Source organism: Pseudorca crassidens, chromosome 17, assembly GCF_039906515.1.
Source record: "Pseudorca crassidens isolate mPseCra1 chromosome 17, mPseCra1.hap1, whole genome shotgun sequence".
NCBI classification, from domain to species: domain Eukaryota; kingdom Metazoa; phylum Chordata; class Mammalia; order Artiodactyla; family Delphinidae; genus Pseudorca; species Pseudorca crassidens.
The window spans coordinates 82172214-82193774 of record NC_090312.1 but is presented as its reverse complement, the minus strand read 5'-3'; the positions used below and the strand labels follow the sequence as shown (position 1 = coordinate 82193774).

Genomic DNA, 21561 nt, shown 5'->3' with positions numbered 1-21561 from the left:
CAAACAGGGTGCTGAAAAAAGTTCTTTGATATGAAATGCCTATACCTATAACAATATCTATGAAAATATTACTAAGTAAGTTTATGCATTCATATTTTGCCAAAATCCTTCTCTTTTTAGACCAAATAAATCCAAGTACATAAATAAATAAATTTTAGTGGCAGGAAGAATGACATCCAAAGCAGTCTGCTCTCAGCAAAATTCACATCTAGCTACTTGGTGTTATATCCACTAGGGTTTATTATAAGATGTTGGCAACAAGAAGACCATATTAGGAAATATGAAGAAAAGGCTAACAGTGTTTTCTGGAAAGGACAGCTGGTTGTTGATCTTTGCAGAGGAGAGTCTGTGGGGTCTGTGAGTAATTTTAATGTTATCTCCACGTTATTTAAATATAATTAATTTTTATATTAAATTTCCTGTTACCCCTCTGCTCTTTTATTTTGACTTCAGCATTTGTTTCTTTTAAAAAAAGACCTCACTAATATATGGGAACAATTAAGTTCTACTCTAAATTTAGAATGGAAATAGTAGTCCTGGGGGCAGTTGGATGGCTCTGGAGTAGCAGGCCTCTCCGGAAGCCCGCCCCCTCCCCAGCCAGTGGGACAGCGTTCGGGACAGCGTTCCGGCCTGCATCCCTGAGGCCCAAGATGCATCTGTGTTTAGTTCTCTAGCGTGGTAAGAGCCGGCTTTGCGGGTCTAGCATCTGCCTGCACTCTTTACAATCTGTACGCAGATTTAAATCAAGGCACAAGCATTATGGGGTCTCGGGACCTCCCTGGCGGTCCAGTGGTTAGGACTCTGCATTTCCACTGCAGGGGACACGGGTTCGATCCCTGGTCAGGGAATTAAGAATCCTGCATGCCATGCAGCGAGGCCAAAAAAAAAAAAAAAGTATGGGGTCTAGTTTACAACAAGCTAGAATTTATCAAATTCTCATTAGAGCTAAGTTTCTGCTAAAGCAAGTAAGTTATTTCTAGACCTTTAAATGACTTGGAAGTTCTGTACTGTTCTTTTGGCAAAATGAAGTACTTATTAACAAAAACAACTGAACAGCATACCAGACCAGGTGGAATAAATGTGGGTTAAAGGAGGGTGAATACAATGACACAAAGAGGTATGAAAAAAGTATGCAAAATCTAATAACATGCATAACTAACCTGTTTGTGGTAAACACATCTCATAAACTAACCCCCAAAAGACATATTATTTTTTCCCTTATCTTCGAATGATCTGTTCCAAATCATGAAGGAAATAAAACTATAAATTCTAAGTTAGATAGAGCACATATTTGTTAAAATATATCAGAAGTAGTCTGAGAATCAGGAGACTGCACAGAGATTATTTTTTAATGGAAATCGGTCCTCTATGAGCCTTTTTATGCATCCCTTAGGATGGGGGTTTTATTCCTAAATCCCCGCGTCTGACTGCCTTATGTGGTCTCACAAAAGGAGAATCGAATGGCTGTGGTTCCCTACAGAATCCAAAATGCACAACCATTAAACATTTCGATCCATTTCAACTTTAGGTCTGCTTGTTCAGCGCACTAGCCATCGAACACTTCATGCCGAGGGCGTGGGGACCTAAAATTCAGGAGATAATTTGGTGCAAATTGTAGAAAACCAAAACCTTGAGGAACAGAGATCCTGTCACACACCCCTAGGAACAGCAGACAAAAACGTCCCATCGGCCCGGCCGCCGGGAACTGTCTTGGGAACACGAAGGCAGTATAGAACCAAGGTGACCGTGTGCTGGTGTATCCCCTAGCCCGTTCTGACCAGCAGCAGACCACCGATGGGTGTCCAGAAACAACCCCAGTCTGTCTGACCGTAGCCTGTGCACAGCTGTGGTGCGAAGGGTGAGACTGTGCGGGTGTTGAGAGGGACCCATGCCTGGAGCCAGACAGCATGGATTTGAGTCTGCGCAGGGACAGCTCCACAGAGTAAATGGAGTAAGGTGTGGTTACTGCTACCTTTGCTCACTTAGACCGAGGGGAAGTTGTGCATTCGTGGGAGATTGTTAGGGGAAAAAGCAGCCTCTGATAAAGAGTTTTCATTCTGGTGTCATGCATTACCATTGACGGCCACAGGAGGGGACTAACAAAGTCTGGATTCTATTTTAAAACAGTAACTATTTTAGGCCTTGAGGGCCATGTGGTCTCTATTGCAACTACTCATCTCTGCCACTGTAGCCAAAAATCTGGGGGATAGAGCAGAGGGAGATGCATTTTGGAGGGTGTGCAGTGGGTTTGGAGGGAAGGGCACAAGCTTACCAATGAGTGAGGTGAAAAGTCTAGGGGACTCCTGGGATGTGAGTGGATGGTGCACCGTGGATGGACTTGAAGCAGACAGGGGAGGAAACAGCGGGGGCAGGGGATGGGACTTGAGTCCGTTTAGACGCTGGCGTCTGAGACGTCCACGAGAGCTCCAGTTGTGCAGAATCTGCACTGTGACGTGCAGGGAAAGGATTTCCGTGGCACTTTTTCCCCCCAAATACACACTTTAGGATTTCTGATAAATACCGTGGTTCTGGGCTATGATGTAGCATTTCCCTCCGGAGCCCGGCACTGGTCTCCTTATGGACCATGTCCCAGCGCTGTGGGATGCTCTCATCCCTGTCTCCCCAGCATCATCTCTGTGCTGAGGCACACCAGCACAGCATGGCCGCCAGTCCCCACTGTCTTCTCTCTCCCTTCTTCCTTGTTTATTTTTCTTTCCTCTTCTGATGTGTCTCAGCTGTCAGTCATGGAATGCCACTGTCATACCCAGTGAAATGAACAGTGCCCAATTAGCTACTGTACCTGACTCACATGCACTTCATGAAACAGAAAGTGGGAATGACTTGGCCAACAGAAGCTCAACTCAGGCAAGTGATTTATGTAAGGTCACACCCATGAGACATGCAGAGTTCAAGGCTCTTAGTATATTCACAGTGTGTAACTATCACCATAATCCACTTTAGAACATTTTCACATTTTCATCATTCTAAGAAGAAACCTACCACAGGTAATTGTCACTCACCAAGTCTCTTTCTCCTGCAGCCCCTGGCAACCACTGATCTACTTTTTGTTTCTACAGATTTGCCTGTTCTGGACATTTCATATAAATAGAATCATATAATATGTGGCCTTTTTAATTTTTTTTATTTTTTATTTTTGCGGTACGCGGGCCTCTCACTGTTGTGGCCTCTCCCGTTGCGGAGCACAGGCTCCAGACGCGCAGGCTCAGCGGCCATGGCTCACGGGCCCAGCCGCTCCGCGGCATGTGGGATCTTCCCGGACCCGGGCACGAACCCGCGTCCCCGAACCCGCGTCCCCTGCATCGGCAGGCGGACTGTCAACCGCTGCGCCCCCAGGGAAGCCCAGTATGTGGCCTTGCATATCTGGCTTTTTTCATTTGGTAACATCTGCATAGCTCGCCCAGGGAATGACAGCATCGTAGAATAACAAGAGCTTAGTGAGCACCTTCCTCCTTCAATTTGCAGGTGAGAAAGCCGAGGCCCAGGGAGGTGGCCGATGGCTGAGGTCACAAAGCCTGATGGTGGGAAAGCCAGGGCTGGGCCCACGCCTCTTCCTCCTCCTTCCGCAGCGGGCCGTCCTCGGGCTTCCCCAGTGACAGCACAAAAGTGCTCTTTCGCTCTGATTGACAGGCCAGCAGGTTTACACCCCCTTCTCCAGTCCTCCCATCCTCAGCTTTTCTCAGCTGCTTTGGTCACGGCTTGCCTTCCCTCAGAGGCGGTTGAGGTTGCTCGTAGGCTGGTGAATGGTCAAGGTGCCAGATGTCTGAGAGCGAACAGGGAGGGGCCTCGCTAGCTGACTCCACCAAATATAGACCCAAAGGCATAGGATCAATTTGTTTATGATCTTAGAACACAATTTAAGGACTTACCATAGTCTTCTACGTTAAATGTCATCAGTAAGTACTAAGTCAGAGGAATAATTATGGCATTGGATTAGCACTTCTTGGTTTCAGAGACCTTTCGTGTACCTTCTCTCATTTACTACTTTTATCAAATCTCAGTGTAGCTCATATCATACAGATGAGGAGGTAGGGGGCTTAGAAAGGTGAGGGAACTTGGTCCAGGCCTCACAAGTGCAAAGGTCAGACTGGAAGGACCTGTGACTCAAAAGCCCACGATGGCTTTTCCTACGTTCCCACTACACGGCTTTTTAAATTCTTGATCGATCGCTCATGTTTCCCAGTGATCCTTCTGGAAGGGCCAGCTGTGGGCTGGGGGCCCGAGACATGCAGGAGCCCCCAGTTAACCCCCTTGGGCCTCTCTGATCCTGGTCAGCGCAGGGCTGCTTGTCCTGTGATGACCTCATCAGGTGCCCCTCCACCACGCCCACTGTGCTCCCTGGGACCCAGTCAGTCATCAGCAAGACGCCCCTAGTTCTCCACATTGTTCCCCGATGTCCCTCCCCTCTTGTCTCACCCTGAAGTGTGGCAACTCTTCCGAGGACAGCGCTTCTCCCACGGCCCTGGTAATCGGGGACATTTTTCTGCTGAAATTGCACCATTTACGTCCACTCCTAGAAGTCAGAATGGCTCCCGTTGCCATTCCCAAGACACTTCCTCACTGTCTTCCCCCAGAACCCTCCCTCTTAGGTCTGACACGGGACACCACATGAGGAACCTTGAAGACGTTATGCTAAGTGACGTAGGCCAGTCACAAAAAGACATATTTTACGATTCTTCTTATCTGAGGAACCTAGAAGAGTCACATTCACAGAGACAGGGAGTAGAACAGTGGGTGCCAGGGGCTGGGGGAGGGGGGAAGTCCGTGTTTAATGGGGACAGAGTTTCAATTTGGGAAGAAGAAGAGCTCTGGAGGTGGATGGAGGTGAGGGTTGGAAAACAGTGAACGCGCTTAGCACCACCGAGCCGTACACCTAAAAATGGTTAAAGTGGTGTATTTTCTGCCACGTGCATTTACCACCATAAAGAAAACACTTTACCTGAATGCATGTCCTAGACCGAACCCCCAGTACCGCTCCCTCCAGCATCTGCTCACCCTCTGATCCCTGCCCCTCACGTAGAAGACTCTAGCGTGCGGCCATCATTTCCTCTCCAGCGCCGTTCCTGTCATCATTCTATTTCTTCAGCATCCTTGTCAATGACCTGTGCTGTACTCTGGTCTCCCAGCGCCTTGATTTCTCGACCCCAGAAGACCACTGCCCTCCCCCACGTCAGCCCCCACCTCAGCCATCCCTGGAGTCGGCGATGACCGCCCGCACCTCCTGGGAAACCTCATCCTCAGACCCCATCCCCGCGCCATGACCGCACCGCCCTTCCTGCACACTCGCCCGCTCTCATCCTTTCCTCCACAAGCTCCCTGGTCTCTGAGGCCTCCGGCCCATTCCCCCCTCCCTGGCCCTCACCTTTGCTCACCTGTCCTCATCTGTCCTCAGCAGCCTCCATCCTTCCTCCTCCTCTGCACTTCCTGCGTGACCCAGGGACATGCCCATCTCATTTGTGGTTGCAGTTCCTTCTTAGAATCCTCAAGCCCCACACGCCATGTCACAGTCCTCTCCTCAGGTGCCCTCTCCTCAGAGACCCCCCACTCTTCAGAGACGCCCCGAGGCCCTGACTGTGACTGTCGTCCCCGCGTCATGCTCTAGGGTCTCAACCATTTCCCATCTTGGCAACACTTCTCGGACCCGGAGTTCTCCAACCTATTTGTTTTCATGGCTTGTGTCTGTTTCTCTCACTGGAACCCTTGGCAGAAACAGTCTAGTTCACCCCCGCGGTCCAGCGCCTGCAGCGCTGATGCATACAGGGGGTGCTCAGTACACGTCTGTGATCAGTTCAACAGGAGAACACTTTGAAGACAAACGCAAGTCGTATTTTTAACCTCTTGACGCTAGGTTTATAACTGGGTCGCTCTTTACCTGAACCTCCTGAGAAGCCATCAAACAAAGACTTGGCGTATTTTCAACATTTGGGAAACCATGAAACGGAGCAGCCAGGAAGGATGTTTAGAAGGGATCCCCTCTACCATTTCTCCTGATGTCTTGCTGACAGTATCCCAGGATGCTGGACAATACTAAAGTCCTTTGCAATAAGCGTGATTGTGCCTATTGGACACCAGATTTAGGCAAAGAACTGTGTAGGATTTCTGCATCAAACAGACACCACCTCAGTCATTATTTTTCTTTGAAAGCTTCCTCCTCATAATGCTTTCCAGTTCTGTGACACAAGGGTCAAAAACACTGGGAAGACAAGGAAAACACCTTGCAGCGGAGGAAAATCACGAAGGAACACCTGAATAGGAGAGGGGGGCAAGCAGGCTCTGGAGTCCGTCGTGCACGCTTCGAGTGGGAGGGCTTCCCGGGCCCGTGTTCACTACCCTGCGGTCGTTGTGAGGCTCATGCGGTCAGTGCCCCGGCCAGGGACAGGTATCCCGGTGGTTATAAAAGCGGGGTCCCCTCCCCTTCTTCCATTACCCTGTCTCCTGCTAGACTTTCCCGATTGTGTTTTTAGCTTTCTTTAAAATGAGGCCCTACAAATAGAAAAGCGCACATATGGTACATTTTCACAAACCAAACACGCCTGTGAAACAAACGCCCTGTTTGCACTGTACGACAGCACGTTACCAGCTCCCCGAACTCCCTTCTCAAGGCAAGCACTCTTCTCACTTCCCAAAAGCAGAGAACAGCTTTGCCAGGGTCTCTATTCTCTGTAACTATATAGAGAGTATACAGGTTATCATTTTAACCTTGGCTACATCTGCACTCCAGCAAGCCACCTTCCACAACGGTTAGGTCCCTGAGCCATAGCACACAAGAAACTGCGAGAAGCAAACCATATTCCCGACTGGCTTCTGCCTGTGATGTTGGCAAGGTCTGTAACCCGATGACCCAGGCTGACAACCTGGCTGTCTCCATGCTTCAGAGCCCAAGCCAGAGCAGCATCAGGCAGCCTGTCCCTCTGTCCCTCAGCCTTCCCTTCTCAGCTGTCCAAAATGAAAACGTATTTCCCAAGCCAAAGCACATTCATCCAAAGGTCAACTTCCTCCCTAACAAGTCTCACCACCTACAATGATGATTCAGAAGGCAGAGTAAAAAAGAAGAACCTCAGAGGGAGGAAGGACATCCTTGCACAATTTAACCCATTTTCTAGTGACGTGGGGCAAGCAAAGAGGCAGAGTGATTGATATGAGCCTTCCTTCCTAATCCAAGGCCCCGCGATGTGGACCCGGGCTGTGGCACGTGGAGAGAGAACAGGGGGCAACAAGAAGGACATCCAGGAGGTAGATTTCCTCCGGTTTTGCTGTGAGTTGGAAGTTGAGGGTAACTTCAACTAGACAGATAGTAACGCTGCTCACCAAGGTAGAAGGCGGGAGAGGATGGGTGGGTTTGCCCGAGGAATGATAAGTTCCATCTTAGACATGAATTTTTCCGTGTTGCAGATATTTTGTCCTGTTTTTTCTGTAATTTGCAATGATGGCTCAGAAATTCTTCTTAGAGAACCTATTCCTTGCTTTACTTTATTTCCTTGAAATACTAAAAAGCTAGCAGAAATTCTCACCCAAACCTGAGAATTCTCACTCTTTAGCGACTTGAAAATTGCCTGAAACAGCCCCACAGCAAAGATTTAATAAGTGTGCAGTTCTTTCAGAGGTGCCCTGGGCTAAGCGGTCATCAGGAAGGCAGCCACCTACAGTCTCCTTGAGAAACTCCCATGGCCTCCTGGGGTACGGAAAGCCCATGGTCAAGATTTCAGTCAGTACTTGGCAAAATACCCTGTAATTGTTGATTGGTATTAAGAAAGAACAAGTAAAAGCATGCATAATTTATTAATTTCCTTCCAATCATACTTTCTTATTATTTCTAATAATTCCCGAAGGCAGTTGTAAAGGTTGAGTCATACAATATGTTCACTTAGTAACAACAGAAGAAAAAGACATTACTGTCATAGCCTTAAAACCTTCGGTGGTTCAAGTTACAAACTTGGCGACAGCGAGATCAACAAAATAGTAAAGATTTCCATTCAAAGTCACTGAAAAACAGATGGTCACATACGTCAGTAGTTTTTTAAAAGCTCAGGACATGTGTAAGCATCCATCTGTAAGTAATCATAATTCTAAAAAGTCTACTGTTACTATTAAGCTTTCGGTTGACTTCCCTGACTAGAACAGTGAACCAGCCATTTCTTAAAATAGTCCCGAAATTATTCAGACAATAAAACCAAAAGAGAAAATTTTGAGAACTCATAGTTTTGCACAGCGGAAGAGTTAAGCTCTCTCCCTCTAAAACCCACTATAGCTACTAACAATTGTTAGCTTTCTGTGTCGTATGAAGTGGAAGACACAGCTTTGATTTGATGTTTGGTCTATTTGTGCTGAAGTTAATGCAGGTAATTCCAGCTCGTCCTTAATACTTCATGAGCCAGAGTGAGTTGGAGTTTTTCTGGTGACGAGTGTGCCACAGGATAAGCTGCCGGCATTCTCAGACTTAAAACCCGCTGACTGCAAGATCCCAGAAACAGTAGAAACATTGCCATTGACTGAATTCGTTTCATTTCCCAGCTGCTAATAACAGGTGGGAGTCTAGAGCAGGCGGAGGGCCTGTTTGTGTCTTAATTGGCTTCAGGTGATCTGTGTTTATGCCTGGAGCCTGGGATTCAGAGAAAGATGTATTCACCTGTGGCTGTTTTCAGAGCAGGTGGCTAAACCCAGGGAGAGTTCAGCAGTGAAATCTTCCCTGCTGCTTTCAGTTGGTCTGTTTTTCAAACTCCATTGTGTAGATTCTTTTTTAATTTTATTGAAGTAGAGTTGATTTACGATGCTGTGTTAATTTCTGCTGTACAGCAAAGTGATTCAGTTATACAGATATATATTCTTTTTCATATTCTTTTCCATTATGGTTTATCAGAGGATATTGAATAGAGTTCCCTGTGCTCTACAGTAGGATCTTGTTGTTTATCCATTGTGTAGATTCTTTTTTTTTCTTTTTTTTTTTGGCCATGCCGTGCAGCATGTGGGATCTTAGTTCCCTGACCAGGGATTGAACCTGCACCCCCTGCATCGGCAGGTGGACTCTCAACCACTGCGCCACCAGGGAAGCCCCCCATTGTGTAGATTCTTGAATGAAAGAGAATCAACAGCCAAAAAAGACCTGTCGGATTAATCAGCCTCAAAGCCCCTCATCCTCAGAAATAGCTCCCATCTGGGTTCTGGAAGCCTCGCGCTCAGCACACCAGATTGGCCCTCCTCCCTCATGAACAAGTCCCTTTTAACTGTCCCTTCCCCAGCCTGTGCCCTGGATTCCTTCCAGTCCTACCAGGGGTGAGGGGCTTGGGCTGAGAGGGACCTCATCATAGCTTCCTCCACCCCCACCCCCGGGGTGAGCACCAGACCCCAAGGAGAACCTGCAGGAGGCCCACCCAACCCTCCACCATGTCACCACCTCCACCGAGCACACCCTGGATGTGCTCGCCCTGCAGGCAGTGTCAGTGCAGAGCCTATAACTAACGTGAATCTGTGAAACATCATCTTTTGCATCCAGAGGGGAAGTATGTTAGAAAAAGCTTCCCCAGGCTGGGAAAACTTAGAAGGTAGAAAGACCAAAAGGAGGCTAAAATTAGGAGCAAGTGGGGCTAAATGCTCAGAAACATGACTGCAGAGAACAAGGAAGTGAGTGTCTCTGGAGGATGCTGTGCAGAGAATATTCCTGGAAGAGCGTTCTTTTGATGCACGTTGGTACCAGTCAAGGGAAGCTCAGAAAACAGCAAAATGAACAGACGTGGCTCCGGAGGAAAGGAGCTTTGTTCCTAATACAGAGCAGCAACAAAGACCCGGTCGTTCGAACAGGCTCCAGAATATATCGGGAGGGGTCTTTACAGCGCGAGACTGAAGAACTAAGGTAAAATGACGGCCCTGGCATAGTGCTGTGAGAGGAGGCTGGATACTTGAGGTCCAGGAGGGAGATTCTCCTTCATTTACTAGATAGTAAACTTTTCTAAAGAGAGACTTCTTATCAACTCTTGGATTACCCTGAAGTAATGTTTGTGTAGGAAAAGGCAGAATAAAAACTTGATTCTCTGTCCTTATTTACCAGTTTTCAAAATCAGTTGGTTCCCTAACATTTTCTAAAAGCAACAGTGAGTGTTTTAGTATCACTATGAAATCACGGATGTACACACATATGATGTTTCAGTTCATTGCAGTTAATATTCTTATTGATACTTAAACTTTCTCATACTTGGCAGGGGGCAGCCTTGTTTATATTTGCTCATGGCTCTGAAGTTTAGCATTTGTATATAATCAAATCTGCCAATCTTTTGTGGTCTCTGGGGGGAACAGTAGTTACATTGTGATACATCTAGGCATCTAAACTATGAGATATTAGCCAACTGTTGAATGAATGAGATGGAGCTACGTGTACTGTCCAGGAAGATTTCTGAGACATTTTTAAAGTAAAAAATATACGGCACAGGGTCACACATAGCATCAAGGCCATTTAGATAAGCATACTAAAACTATGTTTTAAACTAAAGTTAATTACACGTTCTTAATTTCATAGAAGTGGTCCTGGAAAGAACCACATCAAACCGTAAAGCTGGTTATTTCTGGGGGTGGGAAGAGGATTGGAAAGTTCAGAGGAGCTGTGATTTCTCTGTGTACCTCTGTGTTCCGGATAGAAGCCTAGTTGATTGTTCACCAGCATGTATTCATGTTTTGTTGGGGATTTTTGTTTGTTTTTTAAAAATTAGTTTTATTATTTTCAAGCTCAGGTTTAAATTAATATTTTGCCTTTGATGAAATCTTATATCTGCAATTTCATTTGCAAATGGTTTCTGCATTTGGGGCCAAAAGAAATGAAAAAACTGATTGGAATGTCTAAAGACCTAAGTGCATGTCAACATTTCTAAAAATATATTAAGTGAAGTAAGTTAGACAAATATCATATGATATCACTTATATGTGGAATCTAAAAAAAAGTGATACAAATGAACTTATTTACAAAATAGAAATAGACTCACAGACATGGAAAACAAACTTATGGTTACCAGGGTGAGATAAATTAGGAGTTTGGGATCAACATATACACGCTACTATATATAAAATAGATAACCAACAAGGACCTCCTGTATGGCACAGGGAACTCTAGTCAATATCTTGTAATACCTATAATGGAAAAGAATCTGAAATATATATATATCTGAATGACTTTGCTGTACACTTGAAACTAACACAACATTGTAAATTAACTATACTTCAGTTTTTAAAAATGGTTTAAATTTTTTTTAAAGTAAAAGATAAAAAAATAAAAATATGTGCAGTCTCAAGGGAAACAGCATAATGCATTGGAGAGAAAGAATGACTCTGTGTGTGTGTTTGTGAATTCTAATCCCACATATGCTATCAACTAGCCATGTGTCTGTGGACAAGTCACTTTAGCTCCTTTGGCCTAAAAATTAAATAGATTAGACCATGTTCAGGTAAAAGTAAGCATCATAACTGGAACTATTATCACATTAGTGTATTTTAAAATGCACGTGTCTGCACTGAGCTATCAAATTTCTGAAAGAGTCCCTTGGACTGACAGGCTGGTACGAAGAAAGCATTGGCTGAGGGCTCGGTGACCTGGGCTACAGGTCATCTGTGTCACCTCAGGGGGTGAGTTAAGCCTCTTTAAGCCTTGGTTTCTTTACTGAAAAGAGGAATTAATAACTGTCTTTCCTGGCTAACGAAATTGTGGGAAGGAAGAAATTAGGTGATACGTATAAAAGTCTCCTGTAATCTGTAAAACCCCACAAAAATACGAGCATTATTCTCTTAATTAGCCTTGAATGCCACTCAACCAATCAGACCTTTCAGGTGGGATGTTAATGGAATGACGTTTTCTGTGTATGGTACAGTAAAGCTCTTTAGCACAGCAGAAGTACAGTCATTATTTTATATGAGGTATGATGTTAAACAAAGCATCTGTTTTTGTTTGAAGTGTTCCTTCATTCAGCCAACCTCTTCTTACCATCCACTCTTCTAAGCACAGAGGTTCCAGCCCTTCTGTGCTCGCTTCAGTGTGATGACTGAACCCACCCGTAGAAGGGATAAGAGAATCCCTTAAGATGGTATTAGACTCTACTTTTCTACCTCTGTTTTCATTTCTCGAATAAATGGACAAATAATCTGGGTATACCCAAACACAGTAGAAACAAATCATTACTCGAGAAGCAAAGCATTTGGGTTGTGCCTTTGTCTTTTCTGAGACACTTAAGTTGGAGAAACCTAATTCACTCCGGTGTGGGCAGTAGACCACGTGTCCTAATGTGAAAAGAACCTCAGTGCTTTGTCAGGTGAAAAAGAGAGGCACGGGGTGGTGTGCATACTATGCTCCCATTTTCTTAAAAGTGTGTAAATGTGTGTAGCTATCTGGAAGGACATACAAAAAACAGATAATGATGTTTTCCTTTAGGAGTTTTCATAGCAAATCCTTCAGTATTGTCTGGTTTTTCCTACCATGGGCGTGTGTTATTTTCATTTTTAAAATGACTTTTAATATAACATCATTAGTAAAGTGTCACCTTGTTTCATCAGCTCAGCTCTAGATTAAAGATGTGGGGGATGGGATGATTCATTCTGGAAAGCAGCATTAAAATGGCTTCACAGGAGCACCTGACTATGTTAGACATTGTCGTGGGTTAAACTGTATCCCCCCCCAAAATATGTTGAAGTCTTAATATGGCTGAATGTTCGTGTCCCCCTGCAACAAAATTCATAGGTTGAAATCCTAACCCCTAAAGACGATGGTAATAGTCGGTGGAGCCCTTGGGATCCCTCATGAGTGGGATGAATGCTCTCATAAAAGGCTCCAGAGAGATCCCTAGTCCCCTTCTCCTTGTGAGGACACATTAGGAAGGTGCCAGCTCTGAACCACCAGGAAGAGTGCCCTCGCCAGACTGCGACCTGCTGGCTCCCTGATCTCAGACTTCCAGCCTCCAGAACTGTGAGAAGTAAATATCTACTGTTTATAAGCCCCGAGTCTGTGGTCTTCTGTTATGGCAGCCCTAACGGGCTAAGACAGAGTCCTGACCCCGGTACTTGTAAATGTGGCCTTATTTGGAAAAAGGGCTTTTGCAGATGTAATCAAGTGAAGATGAGGTCATTCTGGATTAGGATGTCTTTATAAAGAGAGAGAGCCCGGGACACACAGAGGAATTTCTCCTCTCAAATTTCCTTATGTTCTGGCTTAACTCTTTCAGAGCCCATCATGTCCTACTGATGATAAGATTATGTTTCTAAAGGTCGTTGAGGGTGGTTTTGAATGTATGTCCTGTAAGGTTCTTGGTTCTCCTTCATCAGGATCTTGTCTATGATTCTACACCTCATGGAACACGGACTCAGGTCTCAGGCCCTTCTAAGAGAAAAGATTTTTTTCACACAATACTTGATGTTTCATCATATTCCCAATGCGTAATTCAATAATGGCTATTTTTAGAATTTGGAAACCATAATGAAAATAAATAGCTATTCACGGAATCCAACCACCAAGTTCAAGCTTACCAGAAAATAAGAAATAACTTTTCTGAGCTAATCATGGTCTGGTTAAAATTTTTTCTAACTAGTTACTGCTTTCAACTCCAAATTACCAGAAGATTGCGATCAAGATTAAGAATTTACCTTGGGGAACTTCCCTGGTGGCGCAGTGGTTAAGAATCCACCTGCCAATGCAGGGGACATGGGTTCAATCCCTGGTCCGGGAAGATCCCACATGCCGCGGAACAACTAAGCCCATGCGCCACAACTCCTGAGCCTGCGCTCTAGAGCCTGCAAGCCACAACTACTGAGCCCATGCACCGCAACTACTGAAGCCTGCGCGCCTAGAGCCTGTGCTCCTCAACAAGAGAAGCCACCACAATGAGAAGCTACCACACCACAACGAAGACCCAGTGCAGCCAAAAAAAAAAAAAAGAATTTACCTTATTTACCTTGGCTTTTGCTTGAACTTTGAAAGAATTCTCTTGAATGCTGGGTTCCTAGGACTGGAAAAGCAATGATTGAGTAGGATTATCTCTTAGCTAAGATCCGAATAGTTAATGAACTGCCAACCTGTTTTTCCCATTTCCTCAGGCTGCCATAAATTATAGAAAATGTTTCTGAGGTCACTGACATTGGTTTTACATTCATCTAACTTTTGAGCCTCGGGATCCTCAAGCAAAGGCAGCCAGTTACTGGGGCCTCGTGTATGTGGCACACTTGGGTCAGCCCAACAGACACTGAAATGACGGCCAGCAGTCTGTGCCAGACACACACCAGGGGAAGAACAGAATAGCAATAGCAAAGGAGCACTGATTCCATTTTCCTTAGAAAAAGCAAATGGAAATGAAATGTGTGTGGAGTTCTCCCACACATATGATGGAGGCGAAGAAAAAGATGCAAGCTAGTTTGGCTAATCAGACCACATATCAACGTCTGAAAGGATGAACCGAACTAACATAATTGACAATGGCATATTTTTTAAATCTTGTAAATAGGTAGCATTCATTTAATATATGTTGTTAGTCTTCATATTAACTAGCTATGACATTTTAAGAATTAATTCTCGGACATATGTATATGTATAGCTGATTCACTTTGTTATAAAGCAGAAACTAACACACCATTGTAAAGCAATTATACTCCAATAAAGATGTTAAAAAAAATAAATTCTCTACAAATATTTAGTGACACTAAATATGCAACTCTCCCATAAGCAACTACCTATTTGCATTTTGAACAAGCCTGCTGTAATTTAAAGCATCTCGATCTGACAATTAAGATGACTAATAATGAAAAGTTCCGGTAAATTTGAAAACTAGATGAAAGGGATGGATTTTTTTCAGGAAATGAAAAATACCATATTGACTCAAAGCCAGGAAGAAACTATGAAAAGAACAGAAATCAAAGAGTAAATTGAAAACAACGTCAGCAAGCCACACCTGAAAGGTTCTAGTAATTTTACCAGCAGATTCTACGTATCTTCAGGGAAAAAATAATTCACTTAGAAAAAAACAAAGATAAATAGATTTTAAAACTCCCTAAAAAACATTACCAAATCAATTTCAGCAGTATAATAAAAGAATAATCATCTTTTAGACCCAACAAGAGTTTACTTAGTAAGGTAAGTGTGATTCAGCATTAAGAAATGCATTTGGGGGGCTTCCCTGGTGGCACAGTGGTTGACAATCCGCCTGCCAACACAGGGGTCACGGGTTAGAGCCCTGGTCCAGGAAGATCCCACATGCCACGAAGCAACTAAGCCCATGTACCACAACTACTGAGCCTACACTCTAGAGCCCGCGAGCCACAACTACTGAGCCCACGTGCCACAACTACTGAAGCCTGCGCACCTAGAGCCCGTGCTCCGCAACAAGAGAAGCCACCGCAATGAGAAGCCCGCGCACTGCAACAAAGAGTAGCCCCCGCTCGCCACAACTAGAGAAAGCCCGCGCGCAGCAACGGAGACCCAATGCAGCCAAATTAATTAATTAATTTAATTTAAAAGAAAAAAAGAAATGCATTTGGGGCTCGCCTGGCGGTCCAGTGGTCAGGTCTCTGTGCTTCCACTGCAGGGGGCTCAGGTTCGATGCCTGGTCAGGGAACTAAGATCCCACACGCCACCCAGTGCGGCCAAAAAAAAAAAAAGAAATGCATTAATGTGATTCATTTCATTAACTATTCAAAGGAGGAAATTCATATGATCATCTCAAAAGATCTTTTTTTTAATGCGATAGAATTTGACATTTTGGAAACTTCATTAAGGAAAATTTTCAAACATACATAAATGTAGTGAGGCTAGTATAACAAATGCCATGGTCAATGACACAACTTCAACAATTATCAACATTTTGCTTATCTTTATATTCATGTTTTATTAACATTTTTAGCTTCCTCTCAGGCTGTTATATTTCACCACTGCTCAGCAGGGCCTGGGTATCACGACCACTCCTGCCACTAAACATTCCAACAGCTAGTGACTGAGTGAAAACCATGCCTATTAATTTAGAATTTTGAGGAACTGAGAGATGATAGCTTGTTCGTAAATTTTATAGGAATGGCATATGTTTCTGTGTACTTGTGTATTTAAAGCTTTAAATGATTTAAGTTGTCAGAATTACTGAACCATGTATGAGAATTCCAAGAAACCATACAAGAAACTGTAATTACCTTCAGAGGAAAAATTAAATAGATTCTGACACCAAGTTGAGACTCTACAAAGATGAACTGAGACATAGAACACTGAGAAAAGAAACGAGGGATTATAAATTAGGAAAATGGTTAACATCCCAGGACTAATCCAATACAAATGCCAAAAGAACATAACCAGCAAGCATTAGTCAATGTGGAAGAACACACTGGAGAAACACGTTACAACTGTAAACAGTGCAGTACCTTTTAACACAGTCTCAGCGACATACACCTCTCATTTTGTCTGATGAAAGACTTTCACGTTCAAAAGAAGACAATGAGATATATATATAATCTTTCCAGCAACTATCAAAAAGGTATAAGTCCATCAGTACGTGAGTGGATAAGGAAATTGTGGCACATCTATACAATGGAATACTGCTCAGAAATACAAAGGAATGAACAATACAACAATCACAAAATAACTATGCTGAATGAAGAAAGCCAGATAAAAAAGAGTAGATGTCGTATGATTCCATTTATATAAAATTCTAGTAAATGCAAATTAATATATAGTAAGAAAAAGCAGATCAGTGACTGTCTGGGGCCGGGATCCAAGAGGGAGGGATCCCAAGTGATGTGAAGAAACTTTTGAGCTTGACGATGTGGTCTTGACTGTGGTCGTGGTGTCACAAGTATATATACATGTCAAAACATCAATAAACATGTGCCATTTATTGCATGTCTGTTAGACCTCAATAAAGCTGTTTTCAAAAGTGTGTAAGAACAGGGCTTCCCTGGTGGCGCAGCGGTTGAGAGTCCGCCTGCCGATGCAGGGGATGTGGGTTTGTGCCCCGGTCCGGGAAGATCCCACATGCCGTGGAGCGGCTGGGCCCGTGAGCCATGGCTGCTGAGCCTGCGCGTCCGGAGCCTGTGCTCCGCAACGGGAGAGGCCACAGCAGTGAGAGACCCGCGTACCACAAAAAAAAAAAAAGTGTATAAGAACAGACTTTGATGAGATTTGCCTCTGCTTTCTGAAGGCTATATTCAGTCATGAGCAACCTTGTGATGTTCTCTAAGAGTTTACTCACTAAATCAAGATTCTTCCAGGTAAGCTGGCAGTCTTTATCCCCAGGTTCTGCATCTGTGGATTCAACCAACCTCAGATCAAAAATACTGGGAGAAACTCCAGAAAGTTCCAAAAATCAAAACTTGAATTTTGCCTTGCACTGGCAACTATTCGCATGGCCTTTACATTGTATTAGGTATTACAAGTAATCTAGAGATCATTTAAAGCGTCCAGGAGGATGTGCACAGGTTATGTGCAAATACCACATCATTTTATGTAAGGGACTTGAGCATCTGTGAACTTTGGTATCCTGGGGGTCCTGGAACCAGTCCCCCATGGGTGCTGAGGGACAACTGTATTTACAAAGAAATAGGTGGGTACGAACAAATAAAATATGTTAACTATTAAGATAGGCTGGCACAACTTATTTTATACTATGTAAAAGCAATATAAGAAAACTTGCTTAACTTGGTAAAGTTATCTTCTCCCAGAAACCTCCGACACACATCACACACACAGGGAAAATACTGTCAGTCTTCTCATTAAAGTCATGAAGAAAACAAAAGTGCCTGACAGTATTTCTACTTTTCAATATTTACTGAACTTCCTAGCCAGTGAGGTAAGACCAAGGAGAGGAAAGAGGTATATACCTTGGAAAGGGACAGAAAGTAAAGTGTGATTATTTACAGACAGTATCTAACTAGGAAACAAGAGATTCTAACAAGAGAATTAACAGGAAGACTCGTAAAACTACTAAGAGAAGTTAGTAGGTCAGATAGAGTGTCATTAGCCTTCCTAGACTCTGAAGTAACTATTTAGAAACATGGGGCGGGGGGAGGTATTTACAACAGCAGCAAAAATTGACCTCTAAAATATTCAGGAAAAAAAAACTATCAAAAATATGCAGAACCTGTCTGAGGATAACTCTTGAACTGTACATAAGACAGGGTTTAAATGAATAGCTATTTCATGACCGACTACAGAGACCCAGTCTCGCAAAGACGTTGAAACCCACTGACATGACCACGTCACAATCCTTCCTTCTTCTGAGAAGCAATGGGGATTTTGTTTTTAATGAGGCAAGGTGCATCAGTATCTCTGAGAAAATAAGTTACCCGGAGCATCTTTGGCTGAAAGCACCTTTGTTTGGACACTGTGCTGGCGTGTCCTTGCCTCTCCGTGTCCTGAATGAAGTGAAACCATTGTCAGTCTCTGGCTCCACTGAAATGCCACGGATGCGGAGAGAACATGATGCCAGAGGAGCCCAGCTTCTCCCCCAGGGCCATTCAAAGGGGTCCACTCAGGAGGCTGGACCACCCAGGCTGGGCGCTGTGGACGGTGTTGTAAGCATTGTTCTGGCTGTGGAGGAAGGGACAGTAAATCCCTCTGATGGGTCTCTCGTTCTGTCTTGGAACTTACATCCCAGGATGATTAAAAGACAAGGGCCAATCCTGAGTAGTAGTTACCGTCCAAGCTCCTGTGCTCACCGCAGGACAGGCCGATAAATCTAGAGACGGGCTGGTGAGGCAGGGAACAACTTCGGAGAGCCAGCAGACCAAGAAGTCGGTGGACTAAGGTCTCAAAGAACCATTTTCCGCAAATCAGAGTTCAGGCTTCTTTTATACTCAAGGAGGAGGGCGTAAAGTCGAGCACTTCCTGATTCTAGCCCGCCTCCGGACGGGGCTGTGTGAGTTTCTTTTTTCCTGCAGCCATCCACAGGTGGGCCTGGTCAGGATGTTTCTTGTGAGCTAAACAAGGGTATTTTAGCTTAACGCTCGTTACCTGGGAGGCAGGGTTCTCAGAGATGGGCTGTTATGTATCCTTTAAGCTTACAGGCAACATCCCTTTAGTGATGAACTTGTAATAGAGCAATGGTTCTTCCCTATTACACAGTCATCCCTGATAGGTACTGAAACAGATGTCATTTCTCGCAAATCTTTCTCGTAAATCCAGTGTGGTCCTAATCGGATTCCCACATGGTATTGATGAGTTGATTCCAAAATTCCACTGGAACACAAACAGGCAAGAACAGCCAAAAAGGGGTTTTGGTTTTAATTTATAACCTTTTTTTTTTTTTCCCTAGCTGTGCCATGGCAGCTTGTGGGATCTCAGTTCCCCGGCCAGGAATTGAACCCGGGCTACAGCAGTGAAAGCCCAGAATCCTAACCACTAGGCCACCAGGGAACTCCCTGGTTTTAATTCATGAAGAGAATTTAACTTACCCAATATGAAAACATACAATAAAAGTATGATAATTAAAACAAAGTCCAACAGCATATAAGGATAAGTAATAGTAGGGATAGATAAATCGAATGTTGGAATAGAATATCAAATTCAGAATTTGATTCCAAGGATCTATTTAAGGTTCTCTAACACAGATTGGATTTTTTTTTTAACCTACCAACAACTCAAACAATTGTATCAAAAATTAAAACGGACACAGCAATTTCTCGTTTCCTATGCTGCGTTTATATTTCTCTCCTTCAACCATTCCTGTAGTTCTCAGGCAAGGCGAGGGATGAAGCGTTTTCCGACCGCGCAATGCCCAGGGAAGAAGGCCAGGGCACCGTCCCTGCAGGTGGCAGGATGGGTGTGGGTCACTGTCCTGAGCCGGGCTCGCGTCCCGGGCACCCCTGAGCAGGACTGCGCACGGGCGCGGCTCCAAGGGCTTTGCAGCTGCCATCCAGCTGCCCCTGTAACTGCCCCCGTCCTCACGATGGTCCAGCGGGGGCCAGGGGGCGACTCGAGCTGTGAAACGCACCTGTGGTAGGTCCTCACCACGATGTCTGAGGGATGTGATGCCGGTGTCTGTCTCCCTGACCCAACTGTGAGCGCCGTAGCACAGGGAGCCCCCATTCGTCGTTTCACTCCTAGAATTTATCACAGTGCTTCCAGACAGGGAATAAATGTTTGGTCAATGAACGGATTGTAAGCACCAAATTTTACCAAAATTAGCAGAAATGATCTGGAGAGAGTCACGCTGCATCTTCTCAATGATCCAAACGACAACGGAATCGGAATCTCCAGCTTGTGTGGTGCTAAGTCTGCCCCCGCCCCCCTTTCACTTTCCCTGTTGCAGCCAATGGGATCAGAACGCGTGGAGATGCGAAAGCGGCAGGTGTGCGCCGCCCAGGGGCCCGCAGCCGCCGCCCCAGGCCCGCGCGGAGTGGGGAACCGGGGGCCCAACGCTTGCTGCTTCTGCTGGTGCTGCTGCTGTAGCTGCTCTTGGTAAGGTTTGCGGCTTTTCATGATCGCGCTCCCGGTAGGAAAACGGTACCCTGAATGGTGCCAGTTTGCGATGAATGCAGTAAGTGCTTTTAAGCAACTGCTACATGCCTGCCTCTGATGTGGGTTCTGTAAAGGACGACAACAAAAACAAACAAACAAACCCAAGAGGCGGCGGCGTCCTAGCTCTGGAGAGACCTATGCAAATCCCTGAAATCAGGCTAACTAATGTATATCAAATATCTAAAGAGCAACCTAAGGCAGCTGACGATCGAATGTTACTATCTGGGCAGAAAGGAGCGAACTCAAGGCCCTCCAGTCGGTAACAAAGGCTTCATGGAGGACTCAGAATTTAATCTGGGTCTTTAAGTCTAGCGTTATGAAGGAGAATGAGCCTGCATTTTATATTCCGCTGCTTCTGTTTTATTAATATTGTTTTTTAATAAAGAAAAATGTCAAAAACTAAGCTTGACAGAGAGAGGAAAATCTAAAAATATAGACTCACTTACTAGTAGTGGAAGATACACAATCATTGCTTTAAAAAAAGAGATACAACTTGAGCGTTTGAGTCACTGTTGAAGATCTGGAGAAACGGGGCTGATTTACACCCAGAAATCACAGGAACGCTAGGTTGCACTTCTGAAATCTTGGATATGAAACGTGCTTCGTGACAGCCAAATGTGTGCGTAGCTTTAGGCAGTTCAATGATTGTAAATTTATTTGGGCTTGACTGCAAGTTAGACCAGACCTCACTAGCCCGTGGAGAAGAAGGAAAACTGGGATTGATCAGGGAAGTAGAACCATTAGAACTGGGGGTGGGCGGGCTGGAGGCTGAAGGTGAAAAGTCCAGGACGGTTTGGGCTGTTCCTGCTTGCCTCGGGCTGGTGTTAATTTCCATAAAGTTCCAGGCCGGTGCCTCTGAGGATGGATGTTACCCTGATGCTGGGAGGTCTGTCCATTCGGGACGGAACCCCAGACTCCAGTGGGAATATGGGGGGGAGTGGCTGACCAGAGCCTAGCAGCCCAGAGTTTAAAGTGAGCCTTCAGCCCTGACAAGGGGTCTAGAGGACCCGGCAGGAGACGGGAGGAAAGGGCACGTTGGCACCCCTGACGCACCGAGGTGTCCAGGACCCCCGGTAGTCGGGGAGGGGACC

The 21561-nt window shown here is 44.9% G+C and overlaps 1 protein-coding gene across 4 annotated transcripts in view; it reads left to right on the top strand.

The window, feature by feature from the left end:
- RGS20 (regulator of G protein signaling 20) overlaps nt 1–21561 on the top strand; it is a 77607-nt gene that overhangs the window by 38950 nt on the left and 17096 nt on the right. For 3 of the 4 annotated variants that reach the window (XM_067712335.1, XM_067712333.1, XM_067712332.1), the window contains one exon: nt 20262–20410. The exons of the other annotated variant lie outside the window; for it this stretch is intronic. In XM_067712335.1, coding sequence (XP_067568436.1) covers nt 20262–20410 — 149 coding nt within the window. The remainder of the gene's footprint in view (nt 1–20261; nt 20411–21561) is intronic. 4 annotated transcript variants of the gene reach the window in all.